The sequence below is a fragment of the Heterodontus francisci genome, chromosome 31, assembly GCF_036365525.1.
Source record: "Heterodontus francisci isolate sHetFra1 chromosome 31, sHetFra1.hap1, whole genome shotgun sequence".
NCBI lineage: Eukaryota > Metazoa > Chordata > Chondrichthyes > Heterodontiformes > Heterodontidae > Heterodontus > Heterodontus francisci.
Genome location: NC_090401.1, coordinates 28,463,461 through 28,491,158, shown reverse-complemented (window position 1 = coordinate 28,491,158; position 27,698 = coordinate 28,463,461). Strand labels below are relative to the sequence as shown.

At 40.2% G+C, this 27,698-nt stretch overlaps 1 protein-coding gene across 1 annotated transcript in view; it reads right to left on the bottom strand.

Moving 5' to 3' along the window:
• The window catches only part of csmd2 (CUB and Sushi multiple domains 2), a 2,056,060-nt gene that overhangs the window by 364,067 nt on the left and 1,664,295 nt on the right, over positions 1-27,698 (bottom strand). Inside the window, exons 26-27 of the mRNA XM_068011193.1 lie at positions 17,869-18,071; positions 1,003-1,194 (exon numbers count right to left, since the gene is read on the bottom strand). Of these exons, the coding sequence (XP_067867294.1) occupies positions 1,003-1,194; positions 17,869-18,071 (395 nt within the window). The remainder of the gene's footprint in view (positions 1-1,002; positions 1,195-17,868; positions 18,072-27,698) is intronic.

The window sequence follows — 27,698 nt, the reverse complement described above, 5'->3', positions numbered from 1 at the left end:
GATGGGCACTTGAAGGATATAAACTTGCAGGGCTTTCGGGATCGAGCGGGGGAGTGGGACTGATTGGATTGCTCCATAGAGAGTTGGCATGGACTTGATGGGCTGAATGGCCTCCTTCTATGGCATAAATAACTCTATGACTCGATAAGAGTCTTCCAGGTATGGCTATGGAAGCAAAACCCAAATCATTCAAGATATAGTTAAATGCTATAGAACTGGAGAGGAATAAAGAGTTTCAATGGAAGAAAAGACATGACAGACTGAATGGTATCATCTTTGTGAATCTGTAAAATTCTTCACTTCAGAACTCAGCATTTAAGAATGTGACTAACTACACCAGCTAGTGAATGAATTAAATATATTAACAAGGCCAAAGGTAATCCTGGCTTAAAAACAAAGCAATAGGTTTGGCAAATAACTCTCTTGGGTGAAGAAACTATTGACTCCCAACTGAATGTGAATATGAATTCCCCTTAGCTATACTAGTGTTAGAGTGGAGCTGGATTAGAAATATAATTCACAAACAAGTGGAGGACTGGACAGGAGTCAGGAAGTAATTAGAGAAAGCAGAGGATAGGTTATTTTCTTTTTCAATCTCAATTTTCTACCTGCAATTTAATGGTGGCATTATTAACAAGAAAGCACAATTAAAGACATCAACACTTGACTGAGTCATTATTTATATTACACAGCTTGCTTGATAAGAACAACCAGCTAATAGGCACATTTATCTCAGCAGGGTGGTGTCCCCTTTAAGACATTCATGCTAATTTTTCCCAGATCATTTCAACTCAATTATTTTATCATTAGGTAAATCACTTAAAAATGAACCAGCTTGCTGAAATACGGTGTTAGCTTTAAAACAACCCTCTGTCTGATTACATCGAGTTCTTTTTCAGTAATCAATTTCAGAAACTGTGTTAAAAATTGTTTTGAAAAAATTCTATGAACAGTCTGAAAAGCACAGCATCCGCTTAAAAATAAGACAAAAAAAATCAATACCTATGCACGTGGGCGGATCAGGTTGCCAGAAGAATCTATTGTCAATCTGGACACATATGATGACAGCTGCTCCTTGTAGGGCATATCCAGGGTCACACTGAAACACGACTGAATCCTGAGGCTCCCGACTGTCTCCACTTCGAGTGCCGTTCTGAGGAACCCCAGGGTCATTGCACGAAGTAGCTGTGGAAACTGTTAACAGTTTGCAATGGTTAAAGATCTCAGCCAAAATACTTTCAAACTTACTGTAGATGCTGTTTAGCCCACAGTACTGCTAATTCCAACATGCCTGCTTTAACACCTTATCACACGTGGGTGTGCACACATTGTGACCATTGAGCTTGCTAACAGATTTTACTTTATCGTAGATGTGTTGGAGCGGATTGACTGCTGTTGCATTGAGATACCCTGGGGTGTTAAAATCCCCTGTGGTTCACACTGAGGGAGAACACATTTTTAATCGTAAATTGACATTAAACATAAAAACATATTATGCATATATTAGACTGACAACAACATTTGGTTTAGGTGGGTGTCACAAGACTAGAGGAGTACACATGACATGGATTGAAGTTCAAAAGGTTTCTTTCTATTTATTCTTGGCTTACAGGCAAGGCCAGCATTTCTTGACCCTAATTGTCCTCAAGAGGGTCGTGGCGAGCCACCTTCTTGAACTGCTGCAGACTATGTAGTGTAAGGCACCCCCACAGTGCTGTTAGGGAGTTCCAAGATTTTGACCCTGTGACAATGAAGGTAAGATGATACATGTCCAAGTTGGTATGGTGTGTGACATGGAGGGGAACTTGGAGGTGATGGTGTTTCCATGAGCCTACTGCCCTTATCGTTATACGTGGTGGAGATTGTGGGTTTGGGAGGCATTGCCAAATGACTGTTTATGCAGTCATTAAACCTTGAAAGTATGTTACAGCCTGAATACACACAGATATCTTTTTCAAACCTTCCTGTACCTGATTTGCTGTTGGTCCTCATATTGCCTGTTCCTCTAACCCATATTTCTTTACCAATATCATCATACATTTGCTGTGCACTTTGAAGGCGTGTCGAAAGAGTGACAGGAATTTATGTCAAGTTAAGCTGGTCAAAAGGCAAGTTTCACAGGGGAACAATAAATATCAGCCCTTTAATGGGAGTGCTTTACTAAAAATTATTAGGCTTTCTTATACTGGGTTAAACAATTTCCCAATGTTCACTCAGGACCTATTATTACTATAGTACATGCACAGTTTAATACTGTGGTTGGTTCTTCCCAAGTCTTATGTTGTCAGAATTTCTGGTCGATTTTTAAGCCACTATTTAAGAAGACTGCAGCTGTTGCTCCTGCTGGCTGAGTCTCACAGGAGAGTGAATACCAGCACTAGGCATGGTCCATCTTTGAATTAATTAGGCACAGCTGGCATATCTAATGCAAGCACAGCATTGTCAGGAACACAATACAAATGATTATATACACTTTTTCTGGTAAGGGGGCTGTCTCCCTCATCACACAACTGTGAATTTAATGATTGTTTTCTTTTGCTTCCTCTGTGCTTCAAGCGTGACTGAACTTGCACTGATGCGGCAATGTGGTGAGGACTCACAAAGCAAACCTATCGTTTGGACTGGAAGCTATCCAGAATGCCCCAGTTCTGCTATTTACTGTGCATTCACAGAAACACAGCTGCTTAAAAAAAATCTTTCTGGTGATAATTTTTAAAAAATTTTCAGCGGGTATGGTCTTCACAAAAATGTGTTTGCCAACCATCATTTGTTTGATAAGAGACCAATCATGTTGATGTCATCAGCAAGTGATACAATGACAAACTTGTACAATACATACTGGACCATATTGTCAGATTTAACGACTGCTATTAATTAAACTCCTGCACAATCTGGCTCAGAAACTCCCCAAGCCTGATGATTTAACTGTAAAAAAGGTTCTTCAAGTATGATTCTGATAGTCAGATTTATTCTTAAAGGCGTCATTTCCTCCCTTCCCCCACTGCTGAGTTTTATTTGTTAGTTCTACTGGTGTTGCCTGTTATGACCGAAGTTGGAGGAGTGCACGGTCTCCCTCTAGTCCCACTACCCCACTGGTCACAACATATATTTTAAATTATTTTAACCATTTATGGATATGGCCAATTATATACTTTTATCTATCTGTTTCTGAATACAAATCCACCAACCAGGTTTCTTTAATAAACAAAATTAATTTATTATAAAACAGGACTTAATCAATAAAGATGCAAAGCTTATTAACTCACAGGTTGAAATATGAAAGTATAAATATATTCCCTTCTAAATAATCCAACACACACACACACACACGCACACACACACACACACACACAAACCAGTTAAAGAAAAAAATAAAGCAGCTTTCTCTGCAGAGATCAAATTTACAAAAACAAAAATACTTTGGCCAAATACTTGTTAATTCTTGAAAAAAAAAGACAAGACATGAAATGTTCCAGATGACTTTCGGTCTGGTGTCTGGGTACACGTAGATGGCTGTCACTGGGATCTTTTCAGAAGCAGATCGTTCAGGAGATGTTGAGTAGTAGTCTTGCAAGCTTTTCAGGAGAATTACCATATTCGCGGCTTCAGCTTTCACACTGGATTCTCAGTTTTTCTCAAAGAGGTAGAACAGGATGAGTTGGGTGGCTTCTCTCTTAGCAGGATACACACCAACTGCACTCCAAACAATCTCCAAAAACAAAAACAAAACTCCTGAGCCATAAATCTAGACATGTGACTTCTCTGTAAACAACTCCAGACAGTTCCATAGTCCATAAGGCTCCGACTGTTTATTTAGCTTAAGACATGTGACGTCCCGTAAGTATTTGTTTTTAAACAAAGTCCCAAGTGTCCTTCCAGTGACCCTTTAAAAAAAACAAGTCCAGCATCTCCTCAGGTATTTTCCACAGTCTTTCAAATACAAGTCCTCAAAAATATTAATAATGGAAACACGTTCATGACATGCCTACTTTTGCCTCACTGTAAAGGTAGTGGAATGAACTTCTCCCAGTTTCTGCTAATATCAGGAAGTGCAGGAGAGCATCTTGAGGTGCCTTTCCTCCAATTTGCCTTTCATCTTTGGCAGGAAGCTCCTCAAAATCATCTGACAACATCCGCAAAATCTAATCTCTGCATTTGGGAATCACTGTTATCATAAATCCATATTCTGCCCCTCGATGGCAGGTATTGGCACAGGAGCCCACTGGGTTGTCACAGTGTAATATCTTCAGGAAATGTAATTCTTAATTATCCATTCCATCTGACAGCATTTTTTGAGTATATTTTTAAAAACTAGCTTTAAATATGACATCTTTTCCTCAGGGTCACGTATATCTGCTGCCGTGGAAACACTGCTGAATATTATTCAAGGGCTAACACACACTTGCAGTTTCCTATGTCCATCTTCACTGGAAAATAATGGTCCGTGAGAGACAGCTAGAACCGTCTCCAGCTATTCATCACTTCCACTGGAGAGAAAGTAGCCTGAAAATGGCAGATTATTAGCAATGAAATTGTAATACTGGCTATCTGAGCACTAACCTATCCTTGTAAATATATGTGATGCAGAACGGTTTAGAGTCAGCCTACCCTATGATATTATAATCTCCTGCCCTTGCTGCAAGTACAGGGGTCATTCCAAAATCTCTCACTTTCAGTGGGGAAGTCAGGCTTGCGCAGAGCACAAGTTGGTAACAGGGCTACAACAACATCGGCCCAATTCTCCAAACCCTCTTCTAGGCTGCATGGGATCACGGAATTCTCCCTTACATGCTTTCTGTTGTTCCTCTGTCTATTGGTCATCCTCCTATTGTAGTGTAAATGTGTAATTTATAAATTCAACACTTTTAAATATAACCTTCTCATATACACTGTTATAGAAACTATGCTTTTCATAAAATGAAACATGAACCTTCATCGCCTTGTGTGTATTTTATATTTAAATAATTGGGTTGTCTCTTCTACAGCTTAGTCCAGCCAACTCACTTCCCTCCATCTTGTGTCTATCACATCTGGTCACAAGCTGCCTCAGAAACCAGCCAGACTGGGGCCATTCTGCAGACCATTCAGCCCATTCATATTCAATATTGGGTCCCTGGTATGATAGCAGGAGTACTGTCCCATCTGTCACAGTATTTTTTTTATTAAGAGTTACTTGTAGGGTGTTTATTTTTCAGTAGTAGAAACACTGTTCCACATTTGAAAACAATGCCAAATTAGGGTGTTCTTTAAGACATAGATATTGGTTTTTAAAGGAAGGCTCAGTAAAATAACACTACTTGGAAAGAAGAAAGTCAAAGGTCTTTTCATGCATAACTAGAAGGAAATTTATTTTTTTAAATTAAAAGCTGAATCTTGTTATGGTGCTATACTATGAAGCTGCTCACACAATATGCTAAGTAATTACCTGATCTGCTTTGTACCTTATTTTCTATGGTGAGTGGCATCTCTGCGAAAATGTATTATCAGCAATTGAACACCTTGATAATGGATATTGGTTGTAACAAATACAACAATAAATGCTGAACACCTCTGTTCAGTCCATAAGCATAACTCCGAGATTTATTTATTTAGACATACAGCACTGAAACAGGCCCTTCGGCCCACCGAGTCTGTGCCGACCATCAACCACCCATTTATACTAATCCTACATTAATCCCATATTCCTACCACATCCCCCCTACCACCTGCCTATACTAGGGGCAATTTATAATGGCCAATTTACCTATCATCCTGCAAGTCTTTGGCTGTGGGAGGAAACCGGAACACCCGGCGAAAACCCAAATATTTAAAAGAATTGCAAGGGTTCTTTTGTAGAGAGCATTCTGGTCGCCTTTTGTTTTAATGCTCCACTCTCTTCTCAATCTGACATCTCTCACCTTGCCCTCGTACACTGTTGCAATGAAGCTCACTGTAAGCTCAAGAAACAGCATCTCATCTTTCGATTAGGCACTTTACAGTCTTCCAGACTCAATACTGAGTGGATCAATTTCAACTCATAATTACTGCTCCCATTTTTTCAGATAGCAACTGTTGGTAATGATTCTGCTATTTTCCCTTTACACCTCCTCCAGACCCACCTTTTGTGTCTTTCCTTGTCCCATTACCATCCACTGTGGCCTGGCACATTCATCCCTTTTGTCATTTAATATCTCCTGCATTCCACCCTATCACAGAACTTCTCTTTTACTCTTTCCTTCCCTCCCTCCTTTCCCTGCCTCTGTACTTGCTTAACACCTGTTTCATCTCCAACTTCTTCCAGTTCTGATGAAAGGTCATTGACCTGCATTAACTTTGTTTCTCTTTCCACAGATGTTGCCTGACCTGCTGAGCATTTGCAGCATTTTCTGTTTTTATGTCAGATTTCCAGCAACTGCAGTATTTTGCTTGTGTATTATAAATGGGAAGGTGTACTGTACTCTCACATGGTAGAACAGGGCTCCTCTTGCAATATGCTACAACTTCGCATTTTATGTGCATACAATAATGAATGGTTCTTCCAGCACTAATAAAAAACTGGGATGTTAAAATGTGTTCCCTCATAAAAACGTGGTTCAATTCAGATTAAACTGTATTGCTTTTCACGTGCTTCAATTTTAAGCTTATTTATTTGTATTTCCCTTGAGACTTACTTAGGCAAATTCAGCTTCAACTGAATGGGACCACTTGTGCTGAATGAAATCTGTAATAGAGTAGGTGAGGAAAATTTAATCCTCTTAAATTTTCTGTCCTTCTTTTACTTTCATTATCCTTTCTGTTGCCCAAACAAGGGCTACAGCTTTTTACCAATTATATAGGTTCACTACGACTGATTTGTAATCCAAATATTGAAAAGCTTTCCTGAAAAGTGCAAACATGAATTTACCATGATAGCAATTGTGTAATCGGAAGCAATTTTGGCATATACAAGTATTTGTTAAAACATTCCACCTAATTATATTCTAATCTATTGCACAACAATAGGTTAATAGTTCTATTTAAATATTAAAATTAATTTATTGCGACTCCCAGATTCAGACTCTGCAACATTAGGTTATCCTCCTCAAGCACCAGGTCATTACCATAATTAGCAGCTCTTCTGTGAGGGCTTCCAAAACACTGATTAAAATAATAAAAACTATGAATTGAATCTCTGCTTCAGAAACACTACAATGAAAAGAGAGAATTTCAGGGCTCCAGACTTGAATACAAAACTTCGGCTCAGTGGTTGAACATTAAGTGCCCACTCATGTTTGTATCATACATCAGGGCCTAAAGGTCAAAATCTGTACAGTGTACTGAATGGAAGACATCTGCAACATGCATAAGATGTGCAGACCAAGCTGTAGTGCATAGAAACTTAACTCCTACTGCACTACAATCTGTGAGCTGAAATTTTACTGGAAAATTAGCCTGCCAAAGTATCTTGATATTTCCTTGGACTTGCCAGCAATCTAAGGATTCACACATACACTGTTCAGTTTATCAGCAAAATTAACAGCGCATAAGGAGACCATTCAGCCCATACTGTTCATGCTGCTGAAAAAGAGCTATCCAATCTAATCGCACTTTCCAGCTCTTAGTCCACAGCCTTGTAGGTTACGGCACATTAAGTGCATTCCAAGTACTTTTTAAATGTGATAAGCATTTCTGCCTCGAATAACCTGTCAGGCAGTTTCAGCCTCTGGGTGAAGAAAATTATCCTCAACTCCCGTCTAATCCTTCTACCAATTATGAACATACAAATTAGGAGCAGGAGTAGGCCACTCTGCCCTTCGAGCCTGCTCCGCCATTCAATACATTCATGGTTGAACTGATTACTTCACATCTCCACCTACCCCCGATAACCTTCCATGCCCTTCCTTATCAAGAATCTATCTTCCCCTGCCTTAAAAATATTCAAAGGCTCTGCTTCCACCGCCTTTTGAGGAAGGGAATTCCAAAGACTCACGACCCTCTGACAGAAAAAAATTCTCCTCAGCTCTGCCTTAAATGGCCAAGCCCTTATTTTTAAACAGTGACCTCTAGTTCTAGATTCTCCCATATGGGGAAACATCCTTTCCACATCCACCCTGTCAATTCCCCTCAGGATCTTTTATGTTTCAATCAAGTCGCCTCTTACTCTTCTAAATTCCAGTGGATGCAAGCCTAGCCTGTCCAATCTTTCCTCATAAAACAGCCCGCCCATTCCAAGTATTAGTCTAGTAAACCTTCTCTGTACTGCTTCCAACGCATTTACATCCTTCCTTAAATAAGGACACAAGTGCTGTACACAGTACTCCAGATGTGGTCTCATCAATGCCCTATATAGCTGAAGCATATCCTCCCTACCTTTGTATTCAATTCCCCTCGTGAAAACGATAACATTCTATTAGCTTCCCCAATTTCGTGCTGTACCTGCATACTAACCTTTTGCAATTCATGCACTAGGACACCCAGATCACTCTGCATCTCAGAGCTCTGCAATCTCTCACCATTTAGATAATATGCTTCTTTTTTATTCATCCTGCCAAAGTGGACAATTTTCACTTTCCCACATTATACTCCATTTGCCAGTTATTTGCCTGCTCACTTAACCTATCTATATCCCTTTGTAGCCTTCTTATTTCCTCTTCACAAGTTACTTTCCTACCTATCTTTGTATCATCAGCAAATTTAGCAACCATACCTTCGGTCCCTTCATCTAAGTCATTTTTATAAATTGTATAAAGTTGAGGTCCCAGCACAGATCCCTGTGGCATCCTAATCATTACATCTTGCCAACCAGAAAATGACTCATTTATGCTTAGTCTCTGTTTTCTGTTAGCTAATCAATCTTCTATCCATGCCAATATGTTACCCCCTACACCATGAGCTTTTATTTTCTGCAATAACCTTCGATGTGGCACCTTATCAAATGCCTTCTGGAAATCTAAGTACAATACATCCACCAGTTCCCCTTTATCCACAGCACATGTAACTCCCTCAAAGGTCAATAAATTGATTGAACATGATTTCCCTTTCACAAAACTCTGTTGACTCTGCCTGATTACCTTCAATATTTCTAAATGCCCTGTTATAACATCTTTAATAATAGCTTCTAACATTTTCCCTAAGATAGATGTTAAGCTAACTGGTCTGCAGTTTCCTGCTTTCCGTTTCCCTCCCTTTTTGAATAAAGGAATTACATTTGCTATTTTCCAATCTGACAGAACCTTCCCCAAATCTAGAGAATTTTGGAAAATTAAAACTAACGTATCAATTATCTCACTAGCCACTTCTTTTAACACCTGAGGATGAAGCCCATCAGGACCCAGGGACTTGTCAGCCTGCAGCTCCAACAATTTGTTCAGTACCACTTCCCTGGTGATTGTAATTTTCTTGAGTTCCTCTCTCCCTTCCATTTCCTGACTTATAGCTAACACGGGGAATGTATCCTCAAGAGTGAAGACCGATGCAAAATATCTGTTCAATTCATCTGCCATCTCCTTATTATCCAATATTAATTCGCCAGACTCACTTTTTATAGGACCAATGCTCACTTTTTTAACTCTTTTCTTTTTTAAATATCTATAGAAACTCTTATTATCTGTCTTTATATTTCTAGCTAGCTTTCTCTCGTATTTTAATTTTACCTTCCTCATCAATCTTTTAGTCCTTCTTTGCTGTCTTTAATATTCTGTCCGATCTTCTGACCTGCCTCCCATCTTTGCGCAATTATCGGCCTTTTCTTTAAGTTTGATACTATCTTTATCTGTTTTACTTAACCACGGATGGCGGGTCCCACCCTTGGAATTTTTCTTTTTCATTGAAATGTATCTATTCTGTATATTCTGAAATATCCCCTTAAATGTCGGCCACTGCATCTCTATTGACCTATCCCTTAGCCTGATTTGCCAGTTCACTTTAGCTAGCTCTGCTTTCATGACCTCATAATTGCCCTTATTTAAGTTTATAATACTAGTCTTGGACCCACTCTTCGCTCCCTCAAACTGAATGTAAAATTCAATCATACTATGATCACTGCTACCTAGGGGTGCCTGAACTATGAGGTCATCTCATTGCACAATACCAGGTCTAGTATAGCCTGCTCTCTGGTCGGCTCCAGAAAGTATTGTTGCAAGAAATTATCCCGAAAACATTCTATGTACTCCTCATCTAGGCTACCTCTGCCCATCTGAAATTCCAGTCTATATGTAGGTTAAAATCCCCCATAATTATTGCTGTACCTTTCTGACAAGCTGCCATTATTTCTTCCTTTATACCCCATCCTACAGTGTGGTTAATGTTAGGTGGCCTGTACATCACTCCCATAAGTGACTTCTTGCCTTTATCATTTCTCATCTCGACTCAAACTGCTTCTATGTCCTGGTCTCCTGAACTTACATCAAATCTATGCCCCCGGGTTATTGACCTCTCTGCTAAGTGAAATAGGTCCTTCCTATCCACTCTATCCAGCCTTCAAATAATTTTATACATTTGACTTAAATCTCCCCTCAGCCTCCCCTGTTCCAAAGAAAACAACACCAGCCGATCCAATTTTTCCCCATGGCTTAAATTCACCATTCCTGGCAACATCCTTGTAAATCTTCTCTGTTTCATCTCTCCAATGCGATCCCATTCTTCCTGGAATGTGGTGACCAGAACAGTGAGCAATACTCTAGCTGTGGCCTAACTAGCATTTTATACACATTTTATGTCTTTGTCCTATGACAGCTTTGTTATTTAATCTCTCCTGCCCTCTGCCCTATCATACTTCTCTTTTGTTCTCTTCCCCATCAACCACCACCCCTTTCTCCCATTTCAAAAGTATTTTGCTTTTGTTTTAGCAGTTTATACAGTTCTAGCATAACCACCCTGCTCATATATTCTATGCCTAGGCTAATAAAGGAAAATATTCCAGTATGCCTTCTTGACCACCTTAGCTACCTGTCCTGCTACCTTCAGGGATCTGTGGATATGCAGTGGAAGGCCCCTCTGTTCCTCTACATTTCTCAGAATCCTACCATTTATTGTGTATGCCATTGCCTTATTTGTCCTCCCCAAATGCATTATTTCTCCAGATTGAATTCCATTGGCTACTTTTTGCCCACCTGACCAGTCCATTGCTATTTTCCTACAGTCTACAGCATTTTTCCTCACTATCACCCACATGACCAATTTTTGTATCATCTGCAAATTTCTTAATCGTGCCCCCTGCATTTAAATCTAAGTCATTGAGATATACCACATGAAGCAAAGGACCCAATACTGAACCCTGTGGCAGCCCACTGGTAACAGCCTTCCTGCCACAAAAATACCTGTTGACCATTACCTTTGCTTCCTGCCACTGAGTCAATTTTGTATCCAACTTGCCACTTTCCTTTGGATCACATGTGCTTTTACATTTCTGATCAGTCTGCCATCTGAGACCTTATCAGATGATTTGCTAAAATCCATGTAGATGACACCAAATTGCTGGAGCTGCAGGCTGACAAGTCCCTGGGTCCTGATAGACTTCATCATAGGGTGTTAAAAGAAGTGGCTAGTGAGATAGTTGATGCGTTAGTTTTAATTTTCCAAAATCCCCTAGATTTGGGGAAGGTTCCTCTGGACTAGAAAATCGCGAATGTAACTCCTTTATTCAAAGAGGGTGGGAAACAGAAAGCAGGAAACTGCAGACCAGTTAGCACAACATCTGTCTTAGGGAAAATGTTAGAAGCTATTATTAAAGACATTATAGCAGGGCTCTGAGAAAAATTGAAGGTAATCAGGCAGAGTCAACATAGTTTTGTGAAAGGGAAATCATGTTTAACCAATTTATTGGAGCTCTTCGAGGGAGTTACATGTGCTGTGGATGAAGGGGAACCGGTGGATGTATTGTACTTAGATTTCCAGAAGGCATTTGATAAGGTGCCACATCAAACTTTATTGCAAAAAACAAAAGCTCATGGTGTAGTGGGTAACATATTGGCATGGATAGAAGGTATGGTTGCTAAATTTGCTGATGACACAAAGATAGATAGGAAAGTTGGTTGTGGAGAGGACATATGGAGGCTACAAAGAGATATAAATAGGTTAAGTGAGTGGGCAAAAATCTGGCAGATGGAGTATAATGTGGGAAAATGTGAAGTTGTCCATTTCGGAAGGAAGAATAACAAAGAAGCATATTATTTAAATGGTGAGAGATTGCAGAGCTCTGCGATGCAGAGGGATCTGGGTGTCCTAATGTATGAATCACAAAAGGCTAGTATGCAGGTACAGCTTGTAATAAGAAAGCGAATAGAATGCTATCATTTATCGCGAGGGGAATTGAATACAAAAGCAGGGAGGTTATGCTTCAGCTATACAGGGCATTGGTGAAACCACATCTGGAGTACTGTGTACAGTATTGGTCTCCTTATTAAAGGATTGATGTAAATGCATTGGAAGCGGTACACAGAAGGTTTACTAGATTGATACCTGGAATGGATGGGCTAGCGAATGAGGAAAGATTGGACAGGCTAGGCTTGTATCCGCTGGAATTTAGAAGAGCAACAGGCAACTTGATTGAAACATAAAAGATCCTGAGGGGTTTTGACAGGGTGGATGTGGAAAGGCTGTTTCCCCTTGTGGGAGAATCTCGAACCAGGGGTCACTGTTTAAAAATAAGGGGTCACCCCTTTAAGACAGAGATGAGAAGAAATTTTTTTCTGTGAGAGGGTCGTAAATCTTTGGAACTCTGCTTCCAGTGCCTTTTGAGGAAGAGAGTCTTTGAATATGTTTAAGGCAGAGGTAGATAGATTCTTGATAAGGAAGGGGGTGAAAGGTTATCGGGGGTAGGTGGTAATGTGAAGTAATCAGTTAAACCATGAACTTATTGAATAGCAGAGCAGGCTCGAAGGGAAGAGTGGCCTACTCATGCTCCTAATTCGTATGTTCGTAAATGCGCTACCCTTAATGGCCCTCTTTGTTACATCCTCAAAAAGTTCAATTAAGATAGTCATGGACGATCTCACTGGATAGGCTAGCTGTACTTAAATTTGATAAGGTACCAGGACTGGATGAGATGCAACCAAGGATACTGAGGGAAGTGAGAGTGGAAATTGCAGAGGCACTGGCCATAATTTTCCAATCTTCCTTCGATTCAGGGGTGGTGCCAGAGGACTTGAGAATTGCAAATGTTACAGCCTTGTTCAAAATAGGGTGCAAAGATAAATACAGCAACAACAGGCCAATCAGTTTAACCTTGGTGGTGGGAAAACTTCCAGAAATGATAATTCGGGACAAAATTAGTCGTCACTTGGACAAATGTGGGTTAATTAGGGAAAGCCAGCATGGATTTGGGAAGGGTAAATCATGTTTAACTAACTAGCTGGAGTTATTGATGAGGTAACAGAAAGGGTTGATGAGGGTAATGCTGTTGATGTGGTGTACATGGACTTCCAAAAATCATTTTGATACAGTGCTGAACAACAGACTTGTGAGCAAGTTATAGCTCATGGAATAAAAGGAAGTGTAACAACATGGTTACAAAAATGGCTGAGTAACAGAAAACAGAGAGTGGTGGTTAATCAATGTTTTTCAGACTGGAGGATGGTTTGTAATGGAGTTCCCCAGGGGTTGGTGCTCTTTCTGATATATATTCATGACCTAAACCCTGATGTACAAGGCACAATTTCAAAATTTGCGGATTATACAAAACTTGGAAAAATTGTGAACTGTGAGGAAGATAGTGTAGAACTTCAAACGGATATAGACAGGATGGTTAGAATGGGCAGATAAGTGGCAGATAAAATATAATGCAGAGAAGTGTGAAGTGAATCATTTTGGTAGGAAGAACACAGAGAAACAATATAAGATATAGGGTGCAATTCTAAAGGGGTGGAGGAGCAGAGGGACCTGGATATGATGTGCATAAATCATTGAAGGTGGCAGGACAAGTTGAGAGAACAGTTAATAGAGCATACAGCATCCTAGGTTTCATTAATAGGTGCATATAATACAAAAGCAAGGAAACTATGTCAAACCTGTATAGAACAATGAAATTATGTCAAACCTGCATTTGAAGTTTTGCATCCAGTTTTGGGTGCCACACTTTATGAAAGATGTGAACGCATTGGAGAGAGTGCAGAAAAGATTCATGAGAAAGGTTCCAGGGATGAGGAACTTCTGTTATGTGGATAGAGTGGAGAAGTTGGGACTGTTTTCCTTGGAGAAGGGAAGGTAAAGAGGAGATTTGATAGAGGTATCCAAAATCATGAGGGGTCTGGACAGAGCAGATAGGGAAAAACTGTTTCCATTGATGGAAGGATCGAGAACACGAAAGCCCAGATTTAAGGTAATTGGCAAAAGAAGCAATGGTGACATGAGGAAAAACATGCAGTAGATTTTTAGGATCTGGAATGCACTGCCTGAAAGTGTGGTGGAGATAGGTTCAATCGAGGCTTTCAAGAGGGAATTGGATTGTTATCTGTAAAGGAATAATGTGCAGGGCTACATGGAGAAGGTGGGAGAGTGGCACTAAGTAAATGGCTCTTTTGGAAATGGCCTCCTTCTGCGCTGTAACAATTCTGTGAAATCCATGCTGACTGTCCTAAATTAATCCATGCCTTTCTAAATGATGATTAATACTGCTGCTTGGAACTTTTTCCAATAGTTTTCTCACCACCAAGATTTGGCTGACTGGTCTGTAATTACTCAGCCTCTCTCTTTCTCCCTTTGTAAACAACAATACCATGTTAGCAGTCCTCCAATCCTCTGGCACCATGCCTGTAGCCAGAGAGGATTGGGAAATGACGGTCAGCGCCTTCGCTATTTCTTCCCTTTCTTCTCTTAACAGCCTGGGATACATTTCATCCAGGCCTAGTGATTTATCTACTTTCAAAGACACTGAACACCCCAAACCCCTCAATATTTCCTCTTCACTAAGTTTATCCTATCCAATATTTCAAACTCTAATTCCTTGACTACAATGACTGCATTGTTCCCCTCTTTGATGAAAACAGATGCAAAGTATTTATTGAGAACTGTGCTCATGTCCACACACATTTAGGTAGTGATAACTGAGGATGCAAATGTATGTTGTTTACAACATTATTAAGTTTGGAATCCTTAATAACAGACAGTGCAGTCACCTCAGACATGCAGACACAGACACACAGTAATGTCAGAGATGTGTTGAAATTATGGACCTCAGAGATGTGTTAACTTCAGGGAACTCTGAGACTTGGACAGTGTTGGGATCTTAGAGCTGTAGCAATGTAGAGAATGCAGAACCATGGAGATTAGAAGGATTTCAGAGCACAGAGGCATGGACAGTGCAGTGATCTTGGATGTATTGAGTGCTGAGGCAGCCTAGAGGCATGTAAAGTGGTGGAACCTCAAGGAGGTTAAAAATGGAGGACCTTAGAAACATGAAAGGCACAGGAATCTGGAAGTTGAGGGCTCAGGGATCTCAGACTTGTGAAAGGGACAGGTATCTCCAAGAGGAGGTCTCCAAGAAAGAAAGAAAATAAATTAATTTTGGGCAAGCAATTAATACCATTAGGAGTCAGAGGGATAGATTTTGTTGGGGCGACAGCGGTCCCAACGGGAGCTAGATCTCTTCAGGGAGACCTGTGGATTCTGTGGCAATCAGGCAACTCTTCAGCTGTCATTGGGGCTCCGAGCCCTTTAAGAGCTGGGAGTGGTGGCCACTGCTGGGACTGCACCCAGCATGGAGAAGCTGCATGGACGCCGCCCTTGGAAGAAGTTAAGTGGGGTCGGGGTTGGTGGGATCAGTCAGGCAGGTGGGGGTTAGTTAGTGAGGGCAGGGGGAGTATTGCCATTGCAGTGGGCATTAGCAGGAGGGCCCCACTCCCCAATGGGCTAAAGGGTGAACAATTAGGAGGGCTCCCCCCACCGGGTCTGCAGGGAGGCCACCAGAGTTTATTACACCATCTCCCCATGCAACGTAGGGCCCACCTGTCACTGGTAAAATGTTGGCAACTAAGGAAGAGGCCCATAATTGGCCAATTAAGGGCCTCAATTTGTTTCTGGGCAGGAAGGCCGTACTCCACTTTCACTGTCTCTGACAGAATTCCATGGTGTCATGAAGGCAAGGGGCACTCCATCCCCCGCCTTCCTCTGCCATTTTATGGACCCACCCCGCCTCCCAACCCGCTCCCAAGGGCCCCATTAAATTCCAGAATGTAAGAGGCGCAGGATATTAATAATATACAGATCCCATGCAGGTGGGAGCTCTTGGTGCAAGTGGGTGGGAAATGGCTACTTCATTCTTAGAATTATAGTGAAAATTGTAAACTTATTTTTCAGGTTTTTTCTTTACACTTCATGAAATAAAAAAACTACAATAGAAATAGGAATGATGATGGTAATCTTACAAGTGAGCACATGTGCATGTAAAAAAGATTTCTATTGATAAAGCACCTCTTCATGGCCCCCAGAAACATTCTAAAGTACTTCATAAATAATTAATTGCTTTTAAATGTAGTGATTGTTGTAACGTTGGAACAGCATGATCCTACAAACAGGATGACGTGAATAATGAGCTAATCTGATTTTGGTGATGTTGGTTGCGAGTGGACTGTTGAAATGAACACAAGAACTCAATATCTACCTGAATCTCTGGATCAAGCAAACTGGGGATTTAATGTCCCATCTGAAGGCCAACACCTCCAACAACACAGCAGTTTCTCAGTACTGCACTGGAGTGTTAGACTAATTTACATACTCAAAGCCACGAGCAAGGTTTGAATTTAGAATCTTCTGACTGAGAAGAAAGAGTGGTGAAAGTGCTTCCAAACGGGGCATGAGTATGTGAGAGACAAAGTGTGAGGTAGTGAGGGGTGTTGAAGATGGAGGAAGGAACATACTTTGGACTCTCACAGATGGTCCATTCCCAGATCCTGTGGATTGGCCAAGACTAGGATTCAACACTGAATGTGCTCATTTCTGGCTCCACGTTCTTTTGTCAGTTTTGAAACTGGCATTTTTCATACTTTTATAGAAGAGAAAATTGTTTCATCCCTAATGTCCCCAATAATTTACATTTTTGTGGAAGTTACGTTGAAAACACATCTTAGGAAGAAATGCATGACGCAAACAGAATAAATGTTTGGAAGATACAGCAAGTCTGGTCGTAGAGCAAGGGAATTCAAAACACTGTTGGATGCCAAGATGGGAGGGTTCATGCACTGGAGGGATGTGCTTCAATGGCCCAAGTGACCTTCATTTTCCTTATTTTCATAAACATCAAGGAGAACTCAGGAGCAAATGCTAATGACTGCTCAAGGTATCAGCAACAAATCTTTACACATCTAAATAATCTGAAGTTACATAAAACATATACTATAAAATGCTAAATAAAATATGAGCTTCTGCAATTGCAAATCAATGCTGCTTTAAAAGAGTCAGTAGTGCTTTTTATTAAAGGCTGCAAAGGTAGATTTCTTATTCCCCATAAAGTGATGCAATGAAAGTAGTTAATCTGAATCAACCTGGTTCTGAAGCTTATTGAATTAAACTGAGAACATAAATCTAATCAGGTTGTAATTTGCAGACTTGGAAAGCGAGATGTTTAAAATCCAGGTTTCCAATTCAAATTTTAATGTGCTTTTACTCTCAATTAGGGAGTACTGCACCTTAAAACTAATTTCAAGTGAAGGGATCCTCAGAGAAATAAAATGGTCTCTCTAAATGGCTCTAACCGTCATTGAAAACATTTAGATAATAAGAACCTATAAAATATTAAACCTGAAACCTGAAAAGGCCATTTGAGCCATGAAGTCTGCTCCTTTCACAGACCATTTACAGTTTACCTTACCATGGGCATAAACTGAATCTCCAGATGAAAATTCTGCACAATATTCCAGACAATATTTTAACTGTGCCCAGAATAGGAACTGATGACCTCAGTAAATTGACACGTACTTGAGAACTGAATGGCGAAGCCCTGCTTGCTGGTGAAGAAGTCTGTGTCGAACTGAAGTGTGATGGAGTTGAACGTGCTGTGGATATCAGGTGGCAGTGCAGAGCCACTCATCTCCCTCAGGAGAATGCCACTCTCCAGCGGTCCATCCCAAACCTTCAGAACATCATGAACCGCTTCTGTGTGGAAAACTAGAAAGTGGATGCTAAAAGAAGAAACCAAAGAGAAATGAAGAATAAGATTAGGGGATTCACTGATTTTTAAAAAACTATTATGCACACGTGTGGAGTTACAGATTTTTTTTTATTCATTTGTGGGATATGGGCATTTATTACCCATCCCTAATTGTCCTTGAATGGAGTGGCTAGGCCATTTCAGAGGGCATTTTTTAAATGAGTCAACCACTTTGCTGTGGGTCTGGAGTCACATGCAGGCCAGATCAGGTAAGGATGGAAGATTTCCTTCCAGATGGGTTTTAACAACAATCGACAATGGTTTCATGATCATCATTAGATTAGCTTTTTAATTCCAGATTTATTAAGTGAATTAATTTCACCATCTGTCGTGGTGGGATTCGAACCCATGTCCCCAGAGCATTAGCCTGGGCTCTGGACCACTAGTCCAGTGAAATTACCCCTTTGCCACCCTTTGTTGCTTAGAGTTTTCAATTGCATATTTCTTCAAGTCAACAGTGAGCACTGAGATTATTTTCATTTCATGACCTCCAACCCCAAAGATATGATGGCCACTACAGGACTGAAAAAAAAATGTTTGATGTTTAAAAGGAACACTCCAGACTGGAGGTTTCAATTTGCCTTCCATGATTGAATCTTAATTTTCAGAAAAACATCACAGGTTTAGTTTTCTCTTTGCCTCACAGAAAAATACTTTACAAGTTATTTCTGGTATAGTTGGTCAGTGCTACCATCAACTCCCTCAGAATAAACCATTTATCAATGGTTTTCAATTGATCTTCCCATATTTCCAATGTGCTTGCACATCAACCAACAGCAATTTGCAGTAGATATTTCATTGAGGAGGGATTTAATGTGGTACCTATCTTGGAAAAATATATATTTTGCAGCAAAGAGGAAGACTCATCAGCATTAACAACAAATCATGTACCTTTTCTGAAAACCACAATATAAACAATGTAATAACAGGGATCAAATAACAACATACAACCAGAAAACCAGGATGCATAAAAGTGAAATTGGCTTGATAAATAATACAAACTAATGGAACTCACTGATCTATTAATGTGCCAAAGAAAGACAGCATGCCTCATTCAAAGAGATTTCGCAAATTTAAATATATCTTTTCACAAAAGATTTTTATTGAAATACATGGACAATCACACTGCTGCAAATACTATAATTTACCTGACAGCCCATTTTATTATAGTCTCTTGATACTTCATTGTAAGGGATTATTTGGAAACCTTTCTGGCCTTTTCTGAATAATGAGGAAGAATTTATATCTATCCTTAAGAATGTGTCGGCTCAGAAAGTCGTCTTTGAGAATTCATTTTTATCAATCCTTATTCAAAGACTATTCTCCTTTGAAAGTTCATAATGAAACATCTCACAATTGCAGGGCATTACCCAAACCGATTCTGACAGATTGTTCTGCTCTCCTTTCATCATATTAGCTGTAAAAGAGGATTGAAGCAGCTGCTTTTCCATTTTGCAAATATAGACCCTCTAATTACACCATGCCAGCTTCTGCCAGGCAGCCACCTAAATCGTGCAAATGTTGCAAACCATTTGTCCCTCCATAGGAGTCAATTACAAACCTAAATTATATGATGATCACTATTACCCAGATGGTTTCCCACTGAAATGCACTCCACTTGCCCTACTTTATTCCCCTGAACTAGATTCAGCTCTGCTTCCTTCCTCATTGGGCTAGAAATATATTGATTAAGAAAGTTCTCTTGTTCACATTTTAGGAATTTTTCCATCCCTTTGTCTTTTGCTCTGTTTCCCCCGACCCATCCCCCAGTCTATATCAGAGTAATTGGAGTTCCCTATTATTACTGCTCCATTTTTACATTGCTCTGAAATTTGCCTACAGATTTGCTCCTCTACCTCCGTCTTACTATTTAGGCATCTATAGTAAACACCTAGCAAATGAACTGCTCCTTTTCTCTTCCTTAACTCTAACCAGATAGATTCAGTTCTTAAACCCTCTAGTGTGTCATCCCTCTGCAGAACTCTAATATTATCCTTGATCAAAACCGCCACCATCACACCCTCCACTACTTCCTTTCTTTTCCCCTTCTGTATCCCTCCTGAATATATTACAGCCAGGAACATTTAATTCCTATTTCTGCCCATGTTTAAGCCAAGTGTCCATTATAGCCACAATATCTCATAACTCCATGTGCCCGTAGTCTGTAAACCTTAATTTTAATGCTCTTCGCATTAACACACAGGCATTCCAAAAACATGTGAGCTAGCCTTGTTCTCTTTCTGCACTATTCTTGTTCTGTTGCTGTTTGTCCCTCCTAGTTTTCTACACATTTCGTCTTTCCTCTCTAAGGCTGCATCCTGATGCCCCTAAAGTAGTTATTGAAAGGGGGAAAAAAAATCAAAGGTGAAAATATCCAACTGGAAGAGAGCTAATTTCAGTGATTTTAGTAGAGACGCAGCACAGGTGGCCAAGAAAGCAGTGTGAACAATGGCAGGCCTTCAAGTCAAACATAATGCAGGTAAAAACCAAACATTTTGCCCATAAGGAGGAAAATGGGACATCCAAAACGAGAGCTCCCTGGATAACTAAGGAAATAGCTATTGAAATAAAACAGGGAAAGGAGGTTTAGGTCAGATATCCTAAACCAGACAGAATATAGAGTGTGCAGGGGGGCAATTGATAAAGAATATAAAAAGAGCAAAGAGAAATATGAAACAAAATTAGTGGACAACATAGATCTTCTATAAACATTTAAAAAGTTAAAGTATAGTTAAATGAATAATGGGGCCAAATAGGGGAGAAAAGAAATCTTATGGAGGCAGAGGGGATGACTGAGACACCGAATGAGTACTTTGCATCTATCTTCATAAAAGAGGGTGATGTTGATGTTGTAATAGCGGAGGGGGGAGTATGGGATATTTGGCATTGCAAAGAGCAGCATTAAATCCAAAAACAATGAAGCCATGCTAAATCTCAACAAATCACTGATAGGCCTCAACTGAAGTACTGTGTACAATTCTGTGCATCGCATCTTAGGAAGAAAGTGAAGGCCTGGAAAGGATACAAAGAAGGTTCACCAGGATGATACCAGGGATCAGGGACTTTAGTTATTTGGAGACATTGGGGAAACTAGGATTGTTCTCCTTAGAGCAGAGAAGACTAAGGGGAGACCGAATAGAGGTATTCAAAATATGAGGGTTTTGATAGACACGAGAGAGACACTATTTCCCCTGGCAAGTGGATCAGTATCAAGATTTAAAATACTTGTTACAAGAACTAAAAGGGAAATGAGGGCAATTTTTTACACACAAAGTGTTGTTGAGATCACGAATGCAATACCTGATTTGGTGGTGGAATTAGATTTCATAGGAACTTTCAAAGGGCAATAGGACATGTACTTGAAGAGGACTAATTTTCAGAGTTATGGGGGAAAAACTGGAATCTGCGACGAAATTGGACAGGTCTTTCAAACAGCTGGCACAGGTACGACATGCTGATTGGCTTCCTTCTGTGCAGTAAGATTCTATAATTTATAACTGCGCTGTTTACACTGAAGTAAGCACGTCGATCATTTTGGGCAGTTCAAGCAGCTGTTTGCTCCTCAATAAAGGCCAATTTCTTTACAATTCTCCATTTCACATCATCATTTTTAGGCTCTGTTTTACAATCAAGTTGACAACAAACTTTGAGTATATATCCGATTGCTAATTTATGCGAGTTTCAACATTCCAGGTTCCAAATGCAGACATCGACATACGTAATTCCCTTCATAGCGTGGCACTGCCTTGAAAGAAAATGAGCCTCATGCTCTCCTTGTCTTGAGACACTGATAGCAACAAATCAAGGTTACTATCTCTCCATTTAGGAGCACTCCATTGGGTGGATGCAGAAACAAGATTAACAGAGATCTTGTAAATCATCTGAGTAAATACACAGAAAAAACACATCTATGCTTCAATGACAAAAGCATCAGAAGATAGCACGGTCTCTGCTTTTAAATGATTCTACATCTTTGGAACAAATGTACAATTTTGAATGGATTTCTTGTTCTCCTACCCCACGTTGCCCAGCCATCTCCAGGGTCTCGGCCGTCAGGTTACATTTGCCATTGCACATAGCAGAAAAATCATGCTCGCTCACAAAGTTTAAAAGCCACTTTTGTCAGTGACGCAATCGCGATGGCAAATGGTTAGCACCATATGCCCAATATAGGCAGCTGTCCAGGATAAGAGGGGACATTACAAGTATTAGGGACTGTACTGTAAAACGATGGACTGCTGATATAATAAGTGCCATCTCACTAGAGAGTCCTTTTCACAAAATGATGCGTTGTCACTCGTTCACTTGATTAAGGGTTCCTGATGTTGAAACTGTCTTTTACTGATGCCAATTTCATCTTATAAATGGTCCTAACTTCAGTGTTTTCTTTAAAATATTTGAGCCATGAGGCTTAATTATGAACTTGACTAGTTTATCATAGGAACAGGATTAGGCCATTTGAACCATCAAGACTGCTCCATCACTTTGTCAGCTGCAGCAGCTGTTATCTTTTACAGCTCAATTCCCCACACTTTCTCTATATCCCATAATACCTTTACTTTCCAAGCGTATCCACCTTTCTTTTAAACACTTCAACTGACTCTGCATTCATAGCCTTCTGCCTCAACAAATCCTACATTTTTATAACTGCTTTTAGTGAAGAATTCTTTTCTAGGTTAATTTTTTATAAGGCTCATTATTCTGAATTTCCCAATTAGAGTTGTTGCTTGTTCACCTCATCAGTTTACTTTTGAAATGTTATTAAATAATTACAATCATTTTACTTAATATAATATGTCATAAAATGTTTTCAACACATGCCCTCGAGGCCCATTCCCATCAGAATAATTCAAACCTCATTCCAATGTCAGACCTGCCAAACCCTGCCTTCTCCTTTTAACTATCTTTTTATTTTTCACTTGTATTATTCCTATCCAGCACATTTTTATTGATTTTCTCTTCCATCATCAACTTTTAAATTATTCCTACTTAACCTCTTACTTTGACAACCATCCTTCAGAATTTCTTTCCCTCACAGTGTTCCAACCCAGTGCATTTTTACTTCCTTTCCCCTTTCCAACATTTATTTTTACAGCATTTGAGATTGGGTCTCCAGGTCCAACACTCTTTTCACTCACCTCAACTGCAGTAGCCTGGATTTGGCCTTCGAGATCCTAAATTCTCTGTGTCTGGCCTCTCTCCAGTGTTACGACACTAACAAATGTTTATTCATTCAATTATATTTACCATATCCAATTCCCTTTACCATATCGATCTAACTTAAAAAAAAAATCAATTCATAACGTATAATATAGATCTTAAATTATTTAAATTCATTGTCATGATGTCCCCCACCTGCCAAAAATGAGGCATATTAATTTTGTCATATTAACATTAATTATAAACTGTTGCTGGAGTGAAGAAATGTCTTGTTTAAAAAGATCACCAGACATTTGGCTGGAGGACATTTGCATACTAAGAGACGGTGCTTGTAGAGACAAAGCAACTACTCCCTGGCACAATTAAAGGCCTGCTTAGGTCGGGAAAAAGAACCCGTCCTGAACCCGACCAACCCACAGCCGCCCCGAGCCCGACCTGGCCTCAGTCCCTCCAATTTTGCTCCGAGCCTGATCCGACGCAAGCCCGCCCCCGACCTCGACCTGACCTGAGCCCGACCTGACCATCCCTTTACTTATTTACTGACTGGGAAGCTCCAGGAAGCTGCAGCGCAGGCGTGATGATGTCATAGTGATTTCACTCGCTCACTGCACAGACTTAGTTTCGTCCCGGACTCCCAGCACAGGTAAGTTTTTTAATTTCAACACTTACCAGCGGAGCACTTACCGTGTGTGTCAGGCCCGACCCGACCCGGCCCGACCTGACCCGAGCTGAGCCCGAAAGCCAGGCCCGGAAGAGGGGCCCGACCCTACCCGAACCTGACGCATGTTGTCGGGTCCCATCGGGTTCGGGTCAGGTAGCAGGCCTTTAGGTCCAATTAACCCAAATGGATTTTGATCACCAGACGTTGAAGGTGGAAGGAAGCTCGAATTCCAGTGTCTGCTAAGATGGGGAATCCACAAATGCAGGAGTGGTTAAACCAGCTGGTCACATGACTAACATGCTGGCCCAAGCTTTTTGAACTAGACACAGGACAGTTTTAAGACAGACTGCAGATTGCAACTGAACCTAGAATAAGAGAGCCTCTTTCCTGGCTGGATCTCTCTCGCTTTCTCACAAACCTCCGGACCCAATGATTTTGCTTAAACCTCGAGAGGAAAGACTCCTACATCAAAACAAGTTAAAGCGTACACTGGACCCCAACGAACGGCAAGACATACTGGCTACCAAAGACTCCACATCCAACTCAAAGGACTGTAATCACAACCCAGCTATTGCCTCAAACCTTTCCCCTTTATTCTTCCTACTTTTTCCATCTCTATCTGCGTATGTTTTTATCGCATATGCATGGTCGCATCGCGTACTCATAGTCATTAACCGGATTAGAGTTTAGGGTTAATAAAATTCCACCTTTCTTGTTTAAATCTAAGAAAACCTGTCGTATTAATTTCTTTGCCTTACAATTGAAAAGCAGTGAACAAGGATTCACTGAGGGTGAGCTAAAACACAGCATTTTAAAAATTAAACCCTGTTACAGTTAAACCAGGCAAAGACTGAGAGGGAACCCCTGGACCCCTTTCGCACCTGGTCGTAACAGCATACACATTACATCTTCCAATTAATTTTATAGATCATAATTTTAATATTTTGCTTTATGACATTGCATAATTAATCATTTTGCTCTATTATTTCAATGATTTTCATTTTCATTTTTTACTCAGTTGATAAAACTGTAACTTTAATACTCATTCAAGTTCAGTAGAGCTCTTACAATTGTCACTATTTCTTCTACAGAACATCGGACATTATTTTGATCATCTTACAATGCCCCTTGATATAGGTATGGGAGCATTTATGCGATTGTTAGAGAAGATAGGAGCATCAGAGGTGTATAGCATCGTGCTAGCATTGTGAGATTCAACAATGTCAACAGCTCCATCAAGACAACAGGGGCACGATAATGGCAAACTGTTTCCTGCAACCCACTGACATGGCACTATTGCTGTTTGTACCAATGGTTAAATACTGTTCACCGTATTTGATCTACATGTTAGTATATTGCTGATGCACACATCCCCAAATTAATTCTAATTGTGCCTGCTCTGAATATTCCGAACACCATTCTCATGTCTCTTGATTTGAAGAGCCTATTTCAGTTGCACCTCAAAAGGTTCATCAAGCACACTCTAAAGCCATCTATTAAACACAAGTGCACCAAACAAAAATAATGAGAATTTTACAGATTCTGGCTATGCACACATGCAATGGATATCTTAATTTCTGTAGAATGCATTATAACGGTAAAGGGCTGTGAAGTCTCCAAGAGGTGATATTCTTGTGTCTATGACAGAGCAGATATATTAGTTGTGCTGAGTGTACTTGAACAGTACAAAATGTAAAATAAAAGTCGAAAGTGCCAGAAATACTCAGCAGGTTTGGCAGCATCTGTGAGAAGAGGAACAGGGTTGCCATTTTGAGACAGATATGACTTCTTCAGTTCCAAATGAAGGTAGAAATGTGATGGGTTTTTTGACATTGAAAGAGGGGAGGGGAGGAAGAACAAAAGGGAAGGTCTGTGATAGGGTCCAGGGTGGAGAATTAAATGACAAAGATTCATGGAACAGACTCTTAAAAAAAAAAGGCAAAGGCAGTGATAATAGTTCAAGTAAAAGACAATGCATTTGTCTAGAGGGAGTGTTAATGGCAGAATCTTGACCAGCACTGTCAGAAAACAAAAATATGAAAACAAGCTTAAGACCAGCATATGGTAAAAAAAAAAGTCAAAATCGGTGTCATGGTCTGAAATTGTTGAACTCAATGTTGAGTCCAGAAGGCTGTAAAGTGCCTCGTCGGAAGATGAGGTGCTGTTCCTCGAGCTTGCATTGAGCTTCGTTGGAACCCTGCAGCAAGCTCAGGACAGAAATGTGGGCGTGAGAGCAAGGTGGTGAATTAAAATGGCAAACAACTGAAAGCTCGGGGTCATGTTTGTGAATTGAGCGGAGGAGTTCTCGTACAAAATGTGTGGTTATCTTTTTGTTAGGATTAAGATCCAGCAAGATGAACGCACTGAGGCCAAGCTGTCATAATCAAGGAAGTTAGAAAATGTCCCCCGAGAAAAAAAAAGAGTGGTTATAAATGGCTAAATCAATGGAAGTTTTAGCAGGGAGGATCATAATGAAACGAGAAGCCATTCCTTGGAGTATAACTCCTAAATTAGCATCTACAGCAAATATTCCGGGGCATGGAACATAAGACAACAGAATTGGTAAATGTGACAAATGTTCACACTGCGCTGAAAACAATGCCATAAATTCTGCAGTGTATGAATTATACCAATCTTTCTCAAGTAAGGGAGCACAGCTTGTTATACAGCTGAGACAGATAGAACAATGGGCTAGACATTCCACAAATGACTATGAATGAGTGTGTAAGAGTTACATGGAATACACAGCACCGAAACAGGCCATGTGACCCAATCAGTCCATGCTGGCATTTATACTCCACTCAAACCTCCACCCATCCTTCCTCATCGAATACTATCAGCAAAACCCTCAAGTCCCTTCTCCCTCGAATGCTTCTCTGAGCTTCCTCTTAAATGCACTGATACTATTTGCCTCAACTACTCCCTGTGGTCAGATGTTCCACACTCTAACACCTCCTGGGTAAAGAAGTTGCTTCTGAATTCCCTATTTGATTTCTTGGTGATTATCTTAATTCAATGACCTCAGGTTTTGCACTTTCCTATTCCCTCTGTATCTACTCTATCAAAACCTTTCATAATTTTAAAGACCTCTAGTAGGCCATCCTTTAGCCTTCTCTTATCAAAAGAAAAAAAGACTACAGATATGTTTTTACATTACTTTTATATATAACAACATAGATCATTGAATAAATAAGCTAAGTGGATAAAAAAGGGTTGTTAGGATTAAAACACATACAGGCGATTTTTCAATGGCTCCTTCAGATGCTAAAGGGGTAGCCAAGGTAGGGTCTTCAGCTGAAACACTGGTTAAACCCACATTTTGCACAAGATACCATCTTGCTAAAGGAGTTGAAGTGCACGCTGGGAAAGGCCGCCAGGAGGATCAGTAAGGGGCTAATTGGCATTTAAATTGCATGCGAATGCTCATTAATGAGGCTGCATGGCATTTTGGTGAACAGCTTTTGGCCTAACACCCAGTCTCAACAGCGATCAGCTGACTGGGAGTAAACAAACAGCTGCTCAAGTTTTTGAGCGCTATTTAAAAGAAATATCACCTCTTATGTTGTTCACTTGCTGCTGGTGGTTTGAAGAGGACATTTGAAATTCAACCAGAGACTTTCTGGGACACTTTGTCAAGACGACAGCAATGCTCTATCAATATTTATTCCAGAAATTCTCTGGGGACATCACCTAAAAAAGAGTAAGTGCTGTGCAACTCTATCTTATTGGACACCTTTTAGAAATGACCAAGAGAAAGGGAGTGTTTGATGATAGGTA